At 39.8% G+C, this 17138-nt stretch overlaps 2 protein-coding genes across 2 annotated transcripts in view; both read left to right on the forward strand.

Moving 5' to 3' along the window:
- Nucleotides 1-17138, forward strand: part of LOC136836355 (uncharacterized) — a 450152-nt gene that overhangs the window by 17534 nt on the left and 415480 nt on the right. The window lies entirely within an intron of this gene.
- LOC136836602 (uncharacterized) lies at nucleotides 10040-10994 on the forward strand. Its single transcript, XM_067101053.1, has one exon. The coding sequence runs from the start codon at nucleotides 10200-10202 to the stop codon at nucleotides 10992-10994; it is 795 nt and encodes a 264-aa protein (XP_066957154.1). The 5' UTR covers nucleotides 10040-10199.

The following is a 17138-nucleotide window of genomic DNA, read 5'->3' on the forward strand; positions in this document are numbered from 1 at the left end:
GTATGGAAGGTTTATGAGAGCCTGATTATGTAAGCTTATCGATTCTTTAGCTGCCTTATCGGCTATCTCATTCCCATCTATACCCACATGAGCAGGTACCCAACAAAAGCTCACCTGATACGCTTGCGGAAGTAAAGAAGCACCAGCATTCCTGTACTTCTTGTAAAAGGTGGTGGAAGGGAATCAACTGCTTCAGTGACGATAAAAGACTACTCGAGTCAGTATATATAATAAAACTTTCATCATTCTTTCCTTTATTAAAAACATTTTACGGCTTCAAGAGCGGCAAATAATTCAGCCGTGAATATCAAGCAGAAAGGAGGTAATTTCTTCTTGATAATATAATTTCCTACCACTACTGCATAACCAACTCCATCCTTCAACTTAGAGCCATCAGTAAATATGCTCTGCCCTCTGTGTTGGAGCGAATGCTGATGAAATTCCATTCTAATTTCTTCACTGGAAGTATGTTTCTTCCCTCCAACAAGTGGGCATATACCAATAGGTGATTTGCACCAAGGTGGAGATTTAAAGAACGCAACCTGTGCTATTGGTATTGTCAATATGCCAACAGTTCCACCTCATTCCAATAATACCAAATCGAGATATCTCACCACTCTTTACGCTTCCTACTTCTTTTTCTGGAGGTATCTATTGAATCTATAATAGTTATATTTTTCCTCCTTTGCTGTTGCTACCAGCCTCGTAGTAGGTTTGGGATCCCTTGCCGAAATGCTCTTCTGTTGGCTTTGATGTCTATCTACAGCCCATTCAGAGGGTATATAGACATCCATATTTCTAGGAATTTTGTCAGTCAAACTTCCTCTTATGGCAGATTGGCATATTTCTAGTGTCTCAATATTGCAGCTGGCTTTGAAAGCATCTTCATGCTTTTTAAAGTAGCCCAAGCTTCCCACTTAGCTTCTATTTCAAGATAGTTAATTCTAAACTCAATTATTGGACCAAAGGTACTCAGAGTAGCAGAGATGGTTCCATAATCACATACAACTGGTGGATCCTCAATATGCAATACTCTCAAATCTTTCACATTCATTGATTTGATATTACTGCACAGGTTGTCTGTGGAGGTTGCAGCAGTCATCAACTGTGCCTAGTCAGTACCATCAAAGGCCCCAGGAGTACTTGAATCTTTATTTTTACTTGTAATAAAGATTAAAGTTTCTATATATAAAAAATTTCAGTCTGAAAACTTTAGAAAGGTATCATCGGCCTTCATAGCATTTATTCTTCCACCAACATCACAAGTGACAACCGACTCCCAAATGTCAGCGTCCCTACCCTACCCCACAGGGGATGGCACAACATGATTAGAGTGGCCCAAGTGTAAGCCAAACCTGCTTGCTAGGACTGAGAATATTTCAAGAATACAATTGTCCTCACCCTAATAACATTATGGGCAAGCCAGATAGAATGCCGAGAGTCCTGAACCCTGAACCAGACCCCCCCTGGAATCCATGGTCAAGCCCTTAAGGAGAGTTACACCAGTAGTAGGGGAAAAGGTGCCATTTGGCGTCCTGAACATTTGGCGTCCTCAAGAAAGGGTGTCATTTGGCGCCCTCAATTATTGTTTTTTTTATTTATATTTTTGCTGAAGAAAATAACATGCAATTTTATTTTTATATTTTTGCTTTCGAAAATAACATGCATATATATAAAAAAAATTATGTAGTAAGTAGGGGAAAAGGTGCCATTTGGCGTCCCCAAGAAAGGGTGTCATATGGCATCCTCAATTATTATTTATTTTATTCTTGTATTTTTGCTGAAGAAAATAACATGCAATTTTATTTTTATATTTTTGCTGAAGAAAATAGCATGCATATATAAATAAAATAATGTATTAAGTAGGAGAAAAGGCCCCCGAACTGATATGAGAGAGACCCACTGCATGACTCATCAACTGCCGCATGATTGATGAGTTGAATCAATATAAACTATCTGTTATTAATCCCACCTTATCGATAAGAGTCTAATTAGGAGGAGGAGACACCTTGCCGAACAGATCTGAAGTGATATTAGAGAGGCCCACTGTGTGACTCAACAACAGCTGTGTGACTGATAAGAGCTGAACCGTTATAAACTAACTGTTATTAATCCCACTCTGTCGATAAGAGTCTGATTAGGTATCCGCTGCTGATATGATTTAGACCCACTGGGTGACTCATGAACAGGTGTATCACTGATAAGAGTTGAAGCATTATAAACTATCTGTTATTAATCCCACTCTATCGATAAGAATCTGATTAGGTATCTGCTACTGATATGATTAAGACCCACTGCCTGACTCATGAACAGCTGTATGACTTCATACAGACATTACAATGTACAGCTCTCTGAGATGTACAGCTCTACCTCTCCACCCGATTGTTAAAAGTCACACGTTTTAACACGCTCTCAATTACGCTCACTGTCACTGTCACTTAATTTATGTCTGGGATAATAAAAAGCAATTCTACCTATCCACTCATTTTATTACATAAAGCGGTATACATTAACAAGTACATGAATCTGGGGGTTCTCCCGACACCCATTCCAATACAATACCACCACGAGTTGTTATAACCAACCTTAAACCTCTAAATAATTTTACAATAAATAACCATAGGCTTCCAAATCTAGTATGTCGTACAGCCTGACTTTCCTCCCCCTCCCCCTTCTTCTCCCCCTCTTCCGTTAGTGTTCTGCGTAGAAGAACTCGTCTTCTTCCTCCTCCTCCTCCTCCTTGACCATTCATCCTAGGGAAGAAAAATAAAATGTCTTAGAAAAACCGAACGTCTGCAAAATTAATTATGTGATGTATATTAGCAATGTTTTTTAAAAATGGAATTAATCATTACCTTTTATTTAAAGAACACACGCACTCCTTGTATGTAAGAGCTCATTTAACGCCCAAACTCCAGTGTGAACACTGCACCCTCTTGAAAAATTTGAAATAGTATACCGTCACCCACCTGTCATTACTTTTCAAACGATTCGGGGTTAAGAAAACACTCATTAACGACAAAACCGATTTTAACCCTCTATGACTCATACAGTGAATGATGAAAACGCAGTAAAGACCACACTTGTAAGAATTATCGGGCTGTATCTGCCTTACGGACTGGTGAAGGGTAAAATCCGAATGCGCATCGAGAAAAAATGAGAAGCCACCCGAATAAATTTGCGGGTTTATACCGTAACTGTCAAAAAAGCAGATTGTATCCCTAGGCGAACAGTCTATATAAAAACACACCCAATGTCTGACAAGGTCAATACTAGAAGTTGAAGGTAGAGTATTAGATATAAAAACTAGAGGTTTATTTCTTACATTCGCGGGTATTTTAAACGTACCCACTTCATTCGAAGCAAACGCACCTAAATATTTAATGAGACTCCCTAGCGAACCCTGTAAAACTGTCTCGATTTCTTTCGTATCCATCACACCTAGCCTCTAACATCGCACTGAATGACTCTATCTGAATCAATGGTTAAAATACCTTTCGTGTCACTGAACAGTAAAATCATGCAAGGGTGTGGTGCAACTGTGCCCAGCTTTATGGATATTCTCAAACTGGCCGAAATTTCAACGGGCATGGAATCTTCCACCTCTTCCATAACGAAGCTGAAGAAATAGATGGCTCTCCCAGTTTTAAAACTATTATAGGTTATGAGGTTATCATGTCCTCCTCCTATCGACTTTTGAGTCTCGTAACACAGTTGCGTGATAGTATTAGGAAAATTACAGTTGATGTGATACACTGTATTCCCATTAACTGTGACGTGCACATTATTCAAGTCATAAGCTCCGAAATAAACTTATCATGGCCAGTGTAATCTTTTCAGGTATACAGGTATTGAAAGGTTGATCTATTAAAATGGAATCCTCGTTCTGCCCTATAACATACGTTTTATATAAAGTCTTCTCAAATATATATTGTATCGGGTTAACTGCCAGAGCGATGTTTAAAGCGGACATGGCATTATAATGAGGGGTAACCTGATCAATCCACAACTTGGCCTTTTTTATATTCAGATCATTTAAGTGTCCGTCTGTGTGTGCACCCATCACCCAGTTGTTATTCGCCATTTCGAGTCTTATTCTCAAATCCACGGAATCCAGCAAATACATGTCTATACTCGCCAGATCTATAAGGAGTGGAAAGCACGTGTGAATTCCCCCGCCTTAACGGAGCTCAACATCCGAGACAGTGTTGCCAGATGGCATCATCCATATTTCTGGGAAAATTGGGGTAAAAATTCTGGAGATTTCTGGAAACTTCAAATATATATATATATATATATATATATATATATATATATATATATATATATATATATATATATATATTATATATATATATATATATATATATATATATATATATATATATATATATATATATATATATATATATATATATATATATATATATATATATATATGATTTTTGTGTATATGTATGTAGGTGTGTGTGTCTGTGTGTATATATCTATACATGTGTGTGTGTGTGTGTGTGTATGTATATATATATATATATATATATATATATATATATATATATATATATATATATATATATATATATATATATATATATATATATATATTGTGCATATTCAAAGTACATATATACATATAATGTTAAAAAGACAAAAAAATAATGTGATGAAATAAAAGGAAAATTGAACAGCAAAAGTAACATCAGTGGATTCCTTAGAAATACTAACCTTAATTATTTCCTGCAAGCCCATCAGTTGATTTGCATATGTCGGCATTCATTTTTTAATCATCTTGTTTGTCACCTCAGTATCATAACAAGAACTGTTCATCATAAGACGCCTTGTATGAAGTAATCAAGAAATAGTTTCAGTCGATAGTCGATTCCTAGTCTTTGTTTTCATTCTGTTAACGGAGGAGAACACCCTCTCAGCTGTAGCACTCGAATGCGGAAGACTGAGGTTTGGAAAGAATGGTGCTCCATCACCAGTCGTAGAATGTTTCACTTTCACCCAAAATTTGACTGGTGTTATACTTGGGTCATCCAACACAATATCTGAGTGAGTGTTCCGAAGCATACGCCATTCAGTATCAACACTTTGGATATTTTCCTTGTTAACAAGATGAGGGAAATTGGTTATTAGAGGACCTAATGAAGAAATGCGTTTTTCTCTGACAACAGGGAGGTCCAATGCTTCTAAATGTTTAAATACAGCCTTATTAAATGGGAACCGTTTTGAGATTTGCAATGCTGCTTCAATGAAAACGTCCAAACATCTCAGTTTAAAATGATTAATAGCTTCCTTTGGAGTTGATTCAGTTTGAGAAAGGGTCATTTCAACTGAAATTCCAAAATACATATCATCCAATTCTTTGAAATTACCTGGATCGTGAGGTCGAATGTCTTGCAGTGGAGTTTTTTCAATATAATCATCTTTCAAATAACATTCTAAAATTGCTCTGTATGACCTTGAGACAGACTTATCGAGGGTGTGTATTTGAGAAGTCTCAGATTGCATTTGTTTGTTAAGAGTATTAAATATGGGCAGAACAAAATCGAGAAACTCTAGACAAAGTTTTGTTGTGGGATCCTTTAATTTCATAAGTATGTTCTCACAGGCTAATAGTCTCTCACTTAATACTGCATCTGTACAGTACAGTGTTAATGCATTATATTGTTCAAGAAGTCTGGATACGACTGAATGAAGCGAAAGCCATCTAGTTTGACAAGGATGGAGTAACTTGTGGGGTTTACATTTACAAATTCTTGAAATTCTTCAAGAACACCTAATCTCTTTGGACTACATGAAAAATAAGAATGCACGTCAGGAGCTAAATCCTCAATGCCTCTTGGTAATTTGAAACATGCGTATGATGCACAGAGCGCGAATGAGTGGCATATACATTTTCATTATAAACAAATGAGGAACTTCCTCTGTTTGTAGTGATGACAGAGAATGATGAGCGCCAAGCACTGTAGTGATGACAGAGAATGATGAGCGCCAAGCACTGTATTGGCACCATCTGCGCCAAATCCAATTAAGTTATCTTTATAGGGAATTTCATATTTATTCAGAAAATTTATCAAACTTGCGTGCAGTGCAGTAGCAGAGACATCCTTCACTGGAATTTCACTTGCTTTCACTGACTCATTCTGTTTCTGCTTTTTGCTTGTTGATGCCATGTCAAGCAGTGATGGCTGCTTTCGTAAGGAAATAGAATTCTCGGTGTTTCTTAGAAACTGCATGCTTTCTTAAGTCAGATCTGCCAGCTTTTAATGTTAGATGAACATTGCAACTTGTACAAAATGCAAAAGATGAACCTCTGCTACTTTCCTGAAGCCACTTTTTAAATTCTTCTTCACTTTCCCACATTTTTGAATACTTTTGATTATATTTCCGCTTGGCTTTTTTTGCCGGAACACTAGTAGGTGTTTCATAACCACTGCCACCATCAAATGATCTATCCATTTCAATTTGTTTCCAGTACAACGAATTATTGTAACAGTAATGTCTCACTATGGTGAATACGCAACACAGACTGCTAAGACTGGTCACTGGACTCAATGGTCAAGTATTATGAAGTTGAACGCGGGTAAAAGTTGCGAACGTACACAGTCAAGGATCATGGCTGTGACATGTTCAATACGTTGCGCAGACTCGGTAAATCTCATAGGATATTAATATGAATGCTAGTAAAGTAACGAACTTACACAACCAACGATCACGGCTGTAACATGTTCAATACCTACTTACACAGACCCGGTAATTCTCAGAGGAATAATATGAATGCTAGTAACAGTAAAGATCTTACACAAATGCAATGATCATGGCAGTGACATGTTCAATACATACTTGAATACTCTCCCCATACCATATTTCAAACGATGCCCAACCCCTTAAATCTTTGTCATACCCGAATGAATATTTGAGGATCTTTGCACAATCAAATATTTTAATAATAATGCAAGTTTGATGATATACTTTTTTTTTCAGAGTACAGAATTAGCGTATATTTCAACATTTTAAGCGATTGTATTAAGCATATCAGGTGATGTATAAACCTAATGTAGATTTTATGTAGATCATATATATATATATATATATATATATATATATATATATATATATATATATATATATATATATATATATATATATATATATATATGTATATGTATAACACACACACACACACACACATATATATATATATATATATATATATATATATATATATATATATATATATATATATATATATACATACAGTATATATATCTATATATCATATATATACAGTATATATATATATATATATATATATATATATATATATATATATATAAAGAGAAAAATATTGCATATTATGATAGATAAGTCAAGCAGTTTATCCCCCAAATGCTAAGCTGCATATCAGCGATACATTTTATATATATATATATATATATATATATATATATATATAATAAAATAAATTGTGTGTATGACATTAACAGAAAATACATACAGTGCCACGAGGTTTATCATTATCAAACAACTTCAGGTAAAAAAAACAAATGTGAATTAGAAATACAAATCTGGCATAAAATTGACAACCATGAATGATCCTATGCAGTCGCGGCAAGGGTTCCCAGGTGATACCACAGCTAACCCGAAAACTTCTATAAGAAGACCGCCAATTTGCCAAACTGTGGGAAAACGCCAAATCTGAGAACTCAGATCGAGCCGTATGTATGAAAATGGGTGTACAAAAATTTAAACACTCATCCTATGTGCATTTATGCAGAGACCGCACTACTTTTCAGTGACATTACGGATAATTCTGGATATTTCTCCAATAAATTCTGGTCACAAGCAAAATTCTGGAGATTTTAAGCTATACTGTAAAAAATTCTGTCATTCTGGAATCTGCTAAAAATTCTGGAGAAATCCAGACTTTTCTGGGAATCTGGCAACGCTGATCCGAGATTCCCACCTACTCAGCTGTCCGAAAGAAGCGGCGGTATAGGTCTGTGTAACACCATGCGTAACATTAAAGTCATCGTGGAAAAACCCACTTATACCAACAGTCGGTAGTGCGCTGGTTTTAATGCTCTTGAGCATTTTTATGTATGATTGATAGTTAAAACCAGGACATGATTCCACCAACTTTTCATTCAAGAAAACAGAGACGGATTTAAAAAGCGTATTACTTATACCATTAACCAGTGCAATATGTACATCGTCTGCTAGCCGCACACCGGCCCTGGCCACTGTAATGTATAATTCCAAAGCTATACTCGATAAATCCAAGAAGGAACCGGTAATACCATTAATACGAAACTCGATATAGCTGTCAGTCAGGATTCGATTTACTGAATTGTTACTCAGTGTGAAATCCAACCTTTCCTTCGAATTAATCGAGCTTTCTATAATCCTACGTCTGTTCACATTCAGGAACAATTCTGAGAGACCCGCGATATAGGAGGAGACAGGAACCTTGTTTCCAATCCCAGGCATGTTAGGAACAATGCCTGCCATTCCTGAAAAAAAAATGCAAGAGGATAGAGAATGTGTGCATGAATGCCAACGGGCAAAAGGTTAATGAATTAAAGAAGATCATACACATCCTTGTTATATTTACTTCTCGATTTAACCCTTCGATTCGTTATTCTCTTCTTCTTCTTCTTATTCTTCTCATTCCCTCTCCTCGCGGCTGAGCTAGCGAGTGTACGATGTACTCCACCTCCCACCTTTTTCCTGGCGACCCTCCCACTTCCATTTAAAACTCGTCGGCCCGTGCTTTTGAGAGCTGTCACTCCATGTCTTTTTAAAGTTTTCCGCAAGGGCAACTGATCATTCACTACATCGGAAAGCACCGATCTGCCAAACTCTTTAATAGAAGGTTTAGCAACATTCAACAAAAAAGGGAGTACCCTACGTGCAATGCCGGGAATTGCCGAAAATACACCCCCGCCCCTCCTATGACTCGGATAGAAAACTGAAATGTCTTCTAAACCCCATCCCTGCTTTAAAAAGGTTCGGACAGGAATAATGTTTTAAATTCCACCTCAGAGGGTGGAGCGAAGACAACCCTCATACCTGTTAACTAAAAAAAAAAAAAACTTTCAATCTCCTCCCCTGTTTTTGTTAAGCAGAGCGCGCGTTTGAACGTTCCTAATTACGCAAGGTTGCGAAAGTAAATAATGAAAAACACTGAAAAGAAGGTGTTTTTATACGTACCTCTCTATCTGGGTCTTATATGAAGCACGCAGGTGACACTCGAACCGTTATTGAAATGGATACGCCTCCCATTCTGATCCGTGATAACGATCGAAATCTGTTCCAGGATATTCGTGTTCAATGCTTTGTATACCGTATTGTGTATCCCCTTCCCTTTACCACTCTCTAATGTGAAACAATCCAATATATTTACTAGTTCACCTCCAAAAACAGTCGGTTGAACGATATCTGTGTACACGTGCATATAATCTACACCACAATTATCGGGTAAGGAATCGTCAGAGAGGTGCACATTCAATGCCTCGAGGCCATAAACTTCGTACGCTGTATTATTTTTAAAACCTAACAACCTGGCAGCTTTATCGCTGAATTTGACAGTCACACTTCTAATATCCCCCGCCTTAATGTTCCTTCTCCTTCTAACGTGAGGGATGATAACTCTCCAGCTGTCTTCATCCCAACTGAATATTTCATTGCTGATGAAAACGTTTTTGTATTCAGTGTCAAAATAGACTTTTAAATGTTCAAAAACATCTTTGTTAAGCGTCCTCACCAACCTTTTCATATCCCCCGCTAACATAGTTGTCGTTGGTCTATAACTATAGGCATGCTTATCGTTTTTACCACGATCAGTAACAAAGTGAGGGTGAATTCTTCATCTCTCGATAATACAGCGTAATAACGCCCGGAAACATGATCGAAGCGAGACCTACCTCATATTTGTTACCATTCGGCAGGAATATAGGAGTGGGTAACTGTAAGATGTATTAGCTCATGAACCTGCTAGCAGCGCCTAAGCGCCGCCCATATGAGTGACGTCATTGTCACGAGCTATCTGTACTTCCGTCTTCCGCTGTGAGTCAGTTGTAATGAAGATATGAAACCATGATGAGTATCATTTCCTGATCCTGCCTAGCATTAGACCCAACATGGCGCAGTGAATGAAGAAATAGGACCTACAGCCATATCCATAGTACAGCATGGCACCACCGCCGAGACGACCCTCGTTTGCATCCCCCAGGGGCAGAATTGCAAGGACAGGAAGTTCAGGAACCGGCGTCAGGATATCGCCGGCTTCAATGCTGCAGGCTCAACACGTGTTACAAACCCAGCAACAGGCCATCCAGAACCTTCAGGCTGAGATAACAGCGTTGTCACTCCGGGGGCAATGTCCCCAACCAAGGATCCCTTCATCAGCAGCTCCAGAAAAGTGCGAGGCTGAGGTGTCCCCTGCAGCCTTCAGGTCTTGGAAACGGTCAATGGAGTGTTGGTTGCAGCTATGCAAGGTGAAGCCTAACGAGGCTGTTCATCACATAAGGCTACATTGTGTCCCGATATTGCAACATGCACTTGATTCTAGATATACTGACGTGCAGTGGAGTGCCCTCTCTACTGAAGGGGCATTCAATGCAATTAAGCAATTAGTGATAAAAGCTTCTAATCAAGCAGTGCAGTGGCTAGAGTTTTTTGATTTGGCTCAAGAGCCTAGTGAGTCCTTTAATGATTTTTTTATTAAGTGTACGCAAAAGGCTACCGATTGTGCATTCACTTGTCCTAATTGTAATCATGATTTATCTGAATATATGCTATTGCGTAAGCTCATGGTAGGCCTAAGTGATAAAGTGCTAAAAAGGCAAGTATTTCAGTCGTGTAATGATATTCGTGATATCGACTCCCTCAGAGTCATGTGCAGTGCGTTTGAGGCCGCCCGTGACGACGCCCTTAATAATAAACATGGCCTGCAGCTTCCCAGAGCAGCTGCTGCCGAAGTGTGAGGAAGAACCCGAGGTGGCTGCCGCCCTTAATAAATATGACAAGAGTGCCCCTGTGAAAGTACAATCACGCCCCTGTGGTAATTGTGGTATTCGTCATGCCTCTGGGTATTCCTCATGTCCCCGCAAGAAACACGACATGTCACGGGTGCGGTAAAACTGGACACCTGAAGAAGTGTTGCAGAGGGCGGAGTGCCAAGAAAAACGTCAGTGGTCTGGCAGAGGAGTCGGACATAGTGAGTGCAGTGACTGCAGTTGTCGTGGCGGCAGAGGCAAGGTTGCAAAACGGGCAGTCCTCACAACCCACTATTCGTGTTGATGTATGCTTGGCCAACTCAACTGAGTGGTCCGGTGTGAAATTTAAATTGCTGGACACTGGTGCCCAGGTTTGTGTTGCGGGACCCGCTGTTCTTGCGACGTTGAACGTGAAACCGGCTGCGTTGAGGTTGAAGGGAGGGGTTGCGAGACTTTGCCAACCTACATCTGAAGTGTTTAGGGTCGACCTTGTGTACTATAGAATACAAGGGGAGGCACACAACCCAGGAAGTGTATTTCGTAAAGTCTTCCATTGACTTTTATCTATCCTTGGACGCTTGCAAGAAACTAGGTCTTGTGCCAGAAACGTTTCCAAACCATGCCCCCTTCTCGGACTCCACCCCACAGCAGCAAGTGCGACCCATACGTCTGTCGAAGCAACCGATCAACCTGCAAGACCGTCGACCATCCCGTTTTCCCCTACTGAGGAGAATATTACCAGATTGGAAGACTGGTTATTAGCCCATTTTTCAAGCGACGACCTTCAACACCGAGAGAGCGCCCCTCCCGGTAATGGAAGGGAAACCCCACCGTATCCACCTATTACCTGATGCAGTTCCTTATGCCTGCCGAAGTCATGAGGATGACCCCTGCCCCAGAGTATCCGTTCCAACAGACCATCATGGACCTGTTTCAGCTTGCAGGACACACGTACATGGCATACTGCGACAGGCTTACAGGCTGGCTAGAAATAGCCCACTTCCCTAATGGCACCTCGTCTGCAAAGGTCATGACAAAACTTAGGAATTACTTCACTCGGTGGGGAGCACCTGAACAATTGTCTACGGACGGCGGCACTAACCTAGTGAGCGAGGAAATGATGGCCTTCTATAGGAGATGGAGAGTTGACATCCTATCATCTGCCCACTACCCGCAGTCAAATGGGAGAGCTTGAGGCTTGGTTAAGTCCGCAAAGAGGATAATTAGAACAAGTATCAGTGGGACTGGGAGCCTCGATAACGACAAGGTGTCATTGGCCATGCTACAGTACCTGAACACGCCCTTGAGGGTATAAATAAATCTCGGCACAACTGGCAACTGGGAGACAGCTCCGATGGTGTTCCGACCGCAAAACTCAACTATATGGTAGACCGCCACTGGAGAAAATCCATTAGAAAAAGAGAACGTCAAGTAGCAAAAGAAATAAGAAGATAATTGACAGCGGCACCAACAGGAGGCTCACGCCCATACAGCCAGGCACACACGTTAGCGTTCAGAACCAGATGACTAAGGCCTGGGACAGGCTGGGAATTATAGTCGAGCAACGACCTCATAGGCAGTACACAGTAAGATTAGATGGCAGTGGGCGTTCATCGATAAGAAACAGACGACACCTCAAGGTCATTGAACTGCCCGCCAGTGAGCCAACAGGAGCCACTCCTACCGAAACTAAAAAGTGGCTCATAAGCCAAAGTCTTCCCCATCAACGCCAAAGGTACGGCCCTCAAGGAAGCGAGAGGCCCCTGCCTGGATGAACGATTATGTATAATTAACCATGCTTTGATTCTGCATTTTACAAGATGAAAGTGTTTTTTTTTTTTTTCTTTTGCTGAGTTTAAATGTACCTTGAGTTCGTATTTGCTGATGTGATGATTATTTCACTTTATATGTTATTGCCACTGATGTTGAACTCTCTCTCTCTCTTTCACTCTCTCTACTTTTCCATCATCTTGATGTTGCCATTACTCGTTATGATTGTGGTTTGCCATACCTGTCTCGAATGTTTTTCTTTAAAAGTGTTGGTCATTTCGCTTGTCATATTGTCTGTCTTTGAAATGTTTGCCAATGTGTTGTCAATGATAAGTTGGAAAATATTACCCTCTTCGTAATATTTTGGGAGGGAGATGTAAGATGTATTAGCTCATGAACCTGCTAGCAGCGCCTTTACGTTTCCCATATGAGTGGCGTCATTGTCACGAGCTATCTGTACTTCCGTCTTCCGCTGTGAGTCAGTTGTAATGAAGATATTTTTAAACCATGATGAGTATCATTTCCTGATCCTGCCTAGCATTAGACCCAACATAATATCCCCCGCCTTAATGTTCCTTCTCCTTCTAACGTGAGGGATGATAACTCTCCAGCTGTCTTCATCCCAACTGAATATTTCATTGCTGATGAAAACGTTTTTGTATTCAGTGTCAAAATAGACTTTTAAATGTTCAAAAACATCTTTGTTAAGTGTCCTCACCAACCTTTTCATATCCCTCGCTAACATAGTTGTCGTTGGTCTTTAACTATAGGCATGCTTATCGTTTTTACCACGATCAGTAACAAAGTGAGGGTGAATTCTTCATCTCTCGATAATACAGCGTAATAACGCCCGGAAACATGATCGAAGCGAGACCTACCTCATATTTGTTACCATTCGGCAGGAATATAGGAGTGGGTAACCTATTCACCAACCCTGATGGGGAGTTATTTTCATACTTGTCCAGGCTGCCGAGACTGCTCACATATATAATGTGTTCGCCCGCCATACTGATAATGTACTGCGCACAATTTCCTTCATCTAGGTTTTATATGAAGGGTGCATGACACGGTTTTACCTGTAATAAACTTGACTTTTCCCCCTTCTGATTCGTTACATCAATCGCGATGTAATCCACCGCATTCACGGTTAGAGGTTTATAAACAGCATTATGTACACCTCTACTCGGTGCACATTCCAACGCGAAACAATCTAGGATGCTTACAGTTTTATCAACCAACGATGAAGGTTGAATAATGTTGGAATATAAGTACACACAGTCAATACTGTGATCGTCGAGATAAGAAATTCTGGAGTGATGATTTCTCATTGCCCCTGAACCATAAATCGCCTATGTCAATTCTGTGTTAAACCCTAATACTCGCGCTGCTCCAACACTAAACTTTACAGCGACTGAAACAATTCCTTCTACTTTTGACACCTCGGCATTCACGTACGTGAGACTCATCCACTTCAAATCATCGTTCCATGAAAATAATCCTTCCCTTCGCACAACACCTCGAATGTATGCACCGTAAAATGTTTCCAACTGTTCTGTAACATCTGTATTGAGTGCTCTGGTCAATCTATTCATATCTCCCGCTAATAATCCAGCAGCAGGAGCATATGTGAAACCATACGAGCGAGGTGCCAAACCCTGATTTAAGGTTGCTTTAAAATGAATTGTGAAATCTCTATCTTCAGGTGTGACAGCGTAGTATTCATTTGGGAGTGTAACCCCTATAACACCCATTTCATATTCCACCTCTTTCGATAGAGTTATGGGAGTGGATAATTTGTTTGTAAATTTACAGGGCTGGTTTTTGATAAATAAATCCAGACACAACCCGCTATTCACATATACAATGTAATCGCTACACATGTTGAATGTGCAATGCTGGTAATACACACAATTGCATATATATATATATACCTTGCAACATAGAATGGATGAATAAGAAATTATGTATAAAATAAAAAAAAACTGTTTTATTATACAAATTGTTGGAACATACATACATACAGACATACACATATTAAAATACACATATTAAATTACAGACTTTGGTAATAATTTTTACATTGGTGTGTCACACAGCTTGCCACGTTGAACGCCAAAGTTTAATTTCTCCTCGTTCACAATTTCCAAACGTTTCAGTTTGGAAGAGACATCCATGTTTTGTTCAACCCCCAAACATAATTTCTCCACGTCCATTATTTCCAAACGTTTCAATTTGGATGATGCGTCTTTCAACTTCACATTGTCCGCACACCTCTCTTTAAGGTGTGATAAAACAATTTCTGTGATAGCTATGCAAGTGACTTTTCCGTGTCGTTTCATCTCCTCACCAGAGGAGACAACCGCAGGCAGGTAATGGTTTAACCAATCACAGTTCACGCAACCACTTAGTCCTATCCCCGCAGCAAATAGAATATATTTCACATCTTCACGCGATGCTTTCATTAATTGCGATTTCAAACTCTTCAGTGATGCGTAGAAGTGATTGTATCTCATTTCTCTCGTGTCGTTTTGCAACCTTTCTGCATGGTCTTCATCCTTAGAATACATTATACTCGTTTTGACGAATCGTTCTCTTCCACAGAAGCGCCAATTCCATATTGGGTAAACAACGTAGCAATGACGGGTAGGTCGGGTTCTTCCGCATCGAGTGTATTCTCCCCCTCGGGCACTCTCAAAACAGTGGTACCTTCTATCCCGTGGTGGCGGAATGCAGCGTAACTCGTCCCAGCTCTGTTGTAACGGAGACCTGCAACGTCGGCGTAGGGGTAAACTCTCACAATGTCTTGAGCAATGCCATAATTCCAGCACTTTACACAGTTAGTAGTTATAACCAGGCAACACTCCTTCTTGAACTTGGTCTCAGACAATCTCCCAAAAACCAACTTGCAAGGTGACGAAGCCATCTCTGAAGTGTGAAAATTGGAAGGGTGTACACGTTAACGCTACATGAGCTGGAATACTAATGCCTCCATAAACTCCTTCAATTTTCCACACCCCTTCGTCTTCCCCTCTGTGATTCATCATGCTAGGCTCCGCCCCAGCCTCTTGATTGAACAGGTTTATCTCCGAGCCCACCCCCATGATCAAACATGATTGAACGGGTCTTAAACCTCGCGATAAGGGAAGGATTTGCTGCTGATAATTTGTGATATGCGTCAGAACGGTCACTCACTCGTGAAAAAGTTTATCGCTGCTGCTGCGGGATTGAACACGTTAATTTCTTGACTCATCAGTATGGTTGCCACATGTTCACCTTTTTCTTTGCCACCTTGTTTTTCATTATTCTCCTCCCTCCTCCTTCTCCTCCCCCTCCTTTCCTAGGTGAATTGAGCCATGCTTCTATCTGTTTTTTTATAGCTGAGTTTCTCACCATCTGATCTCTAATACCACCCCATTCAATTATATAGTTATAACTGGGTACATTGTTATCATCCGTCTTCTTATTCGCTTAACATTCTCTTGCCACATCTAAAATGTTATATCCCATAAGCGGGTGGGACAAGTCCCCTTCTTCATTCCATTCAATCGCACCTGAATTTTGCAAGTGGTTAACCAAGGCAGTCACATATGGTATTTGATGATCTTTGAATAATATAGGAATAATACCAGTCAAGTCAGGCAGTCACATATGGTATTTGATGATCTTTGAATAATATAGGAATAATACCAGTCAGGTCAGGATTAACTCTTTTGCGGGTAACTCTGCGGTTGAGCACATTTAAAATTCGCTGTTCTCCCTTCTTCACACAATTGTCTTCGACAGGAGGTATAGGAGGTGGAGGTGTAACTATTTTGGCATTTGCTGAAAAATTCACATTTCTCTGCACGTTAAGAGGAATGGGTGCGACACCCGCCCCCGCGTTCACCCACCCTCCCCCTCCTCCTCCTCCTCCGCCACCAGTGCCGTCTTCGCCGTCGGCATTGATGTTAACGTTATTACTATGGTTATTAACATTATTGCTGTTGACGCACGTTTCCCGACCTTTTGTCAACCTCTCGTATGTGATAGCTGGTACAATGTAGAATTCCTTCATTTTGTTTTATTTTCTTTTTATTTTTTATTTTTTTTTCCCTATTTTAAAAAAAGACTGCCCATCAAACTAGTCGCTAAAGGAAGTAATACGGAGAGAATGGCGCCGCCTTTGCAACTCTTCAATATTTTTTTCTTCTTCGTTAATGACATAGATTTCAGGGATATTTGACGGATCTCTCTCTTACACCTTCCGAGTTTTTTAATAAATGTTTTTTCTCTGGTCAGATTACCACGAAGAAAATTTCTGAAAATTTCAGATATGGTGGCGATAAATGCTTTGCTTAATGTTGGAATTACTCTACTCCTCTC

Source organism: Macrobrachium rosenbergii, chromosome 56, assembly GCF_040412425.1.
Source record: "Macrobrachium rosenbergii isolate ZJJX-2024 chromosome 56, ASM4041242v1, whole genome shotgun sequence".
Taxonomy (NCBI): Eukaryota; Metazoa; Arthropoda; class Malacostraca; order Decapoda; family Palaemonidae; genus Macrobrachium; species Macrobrachium rosenbergii.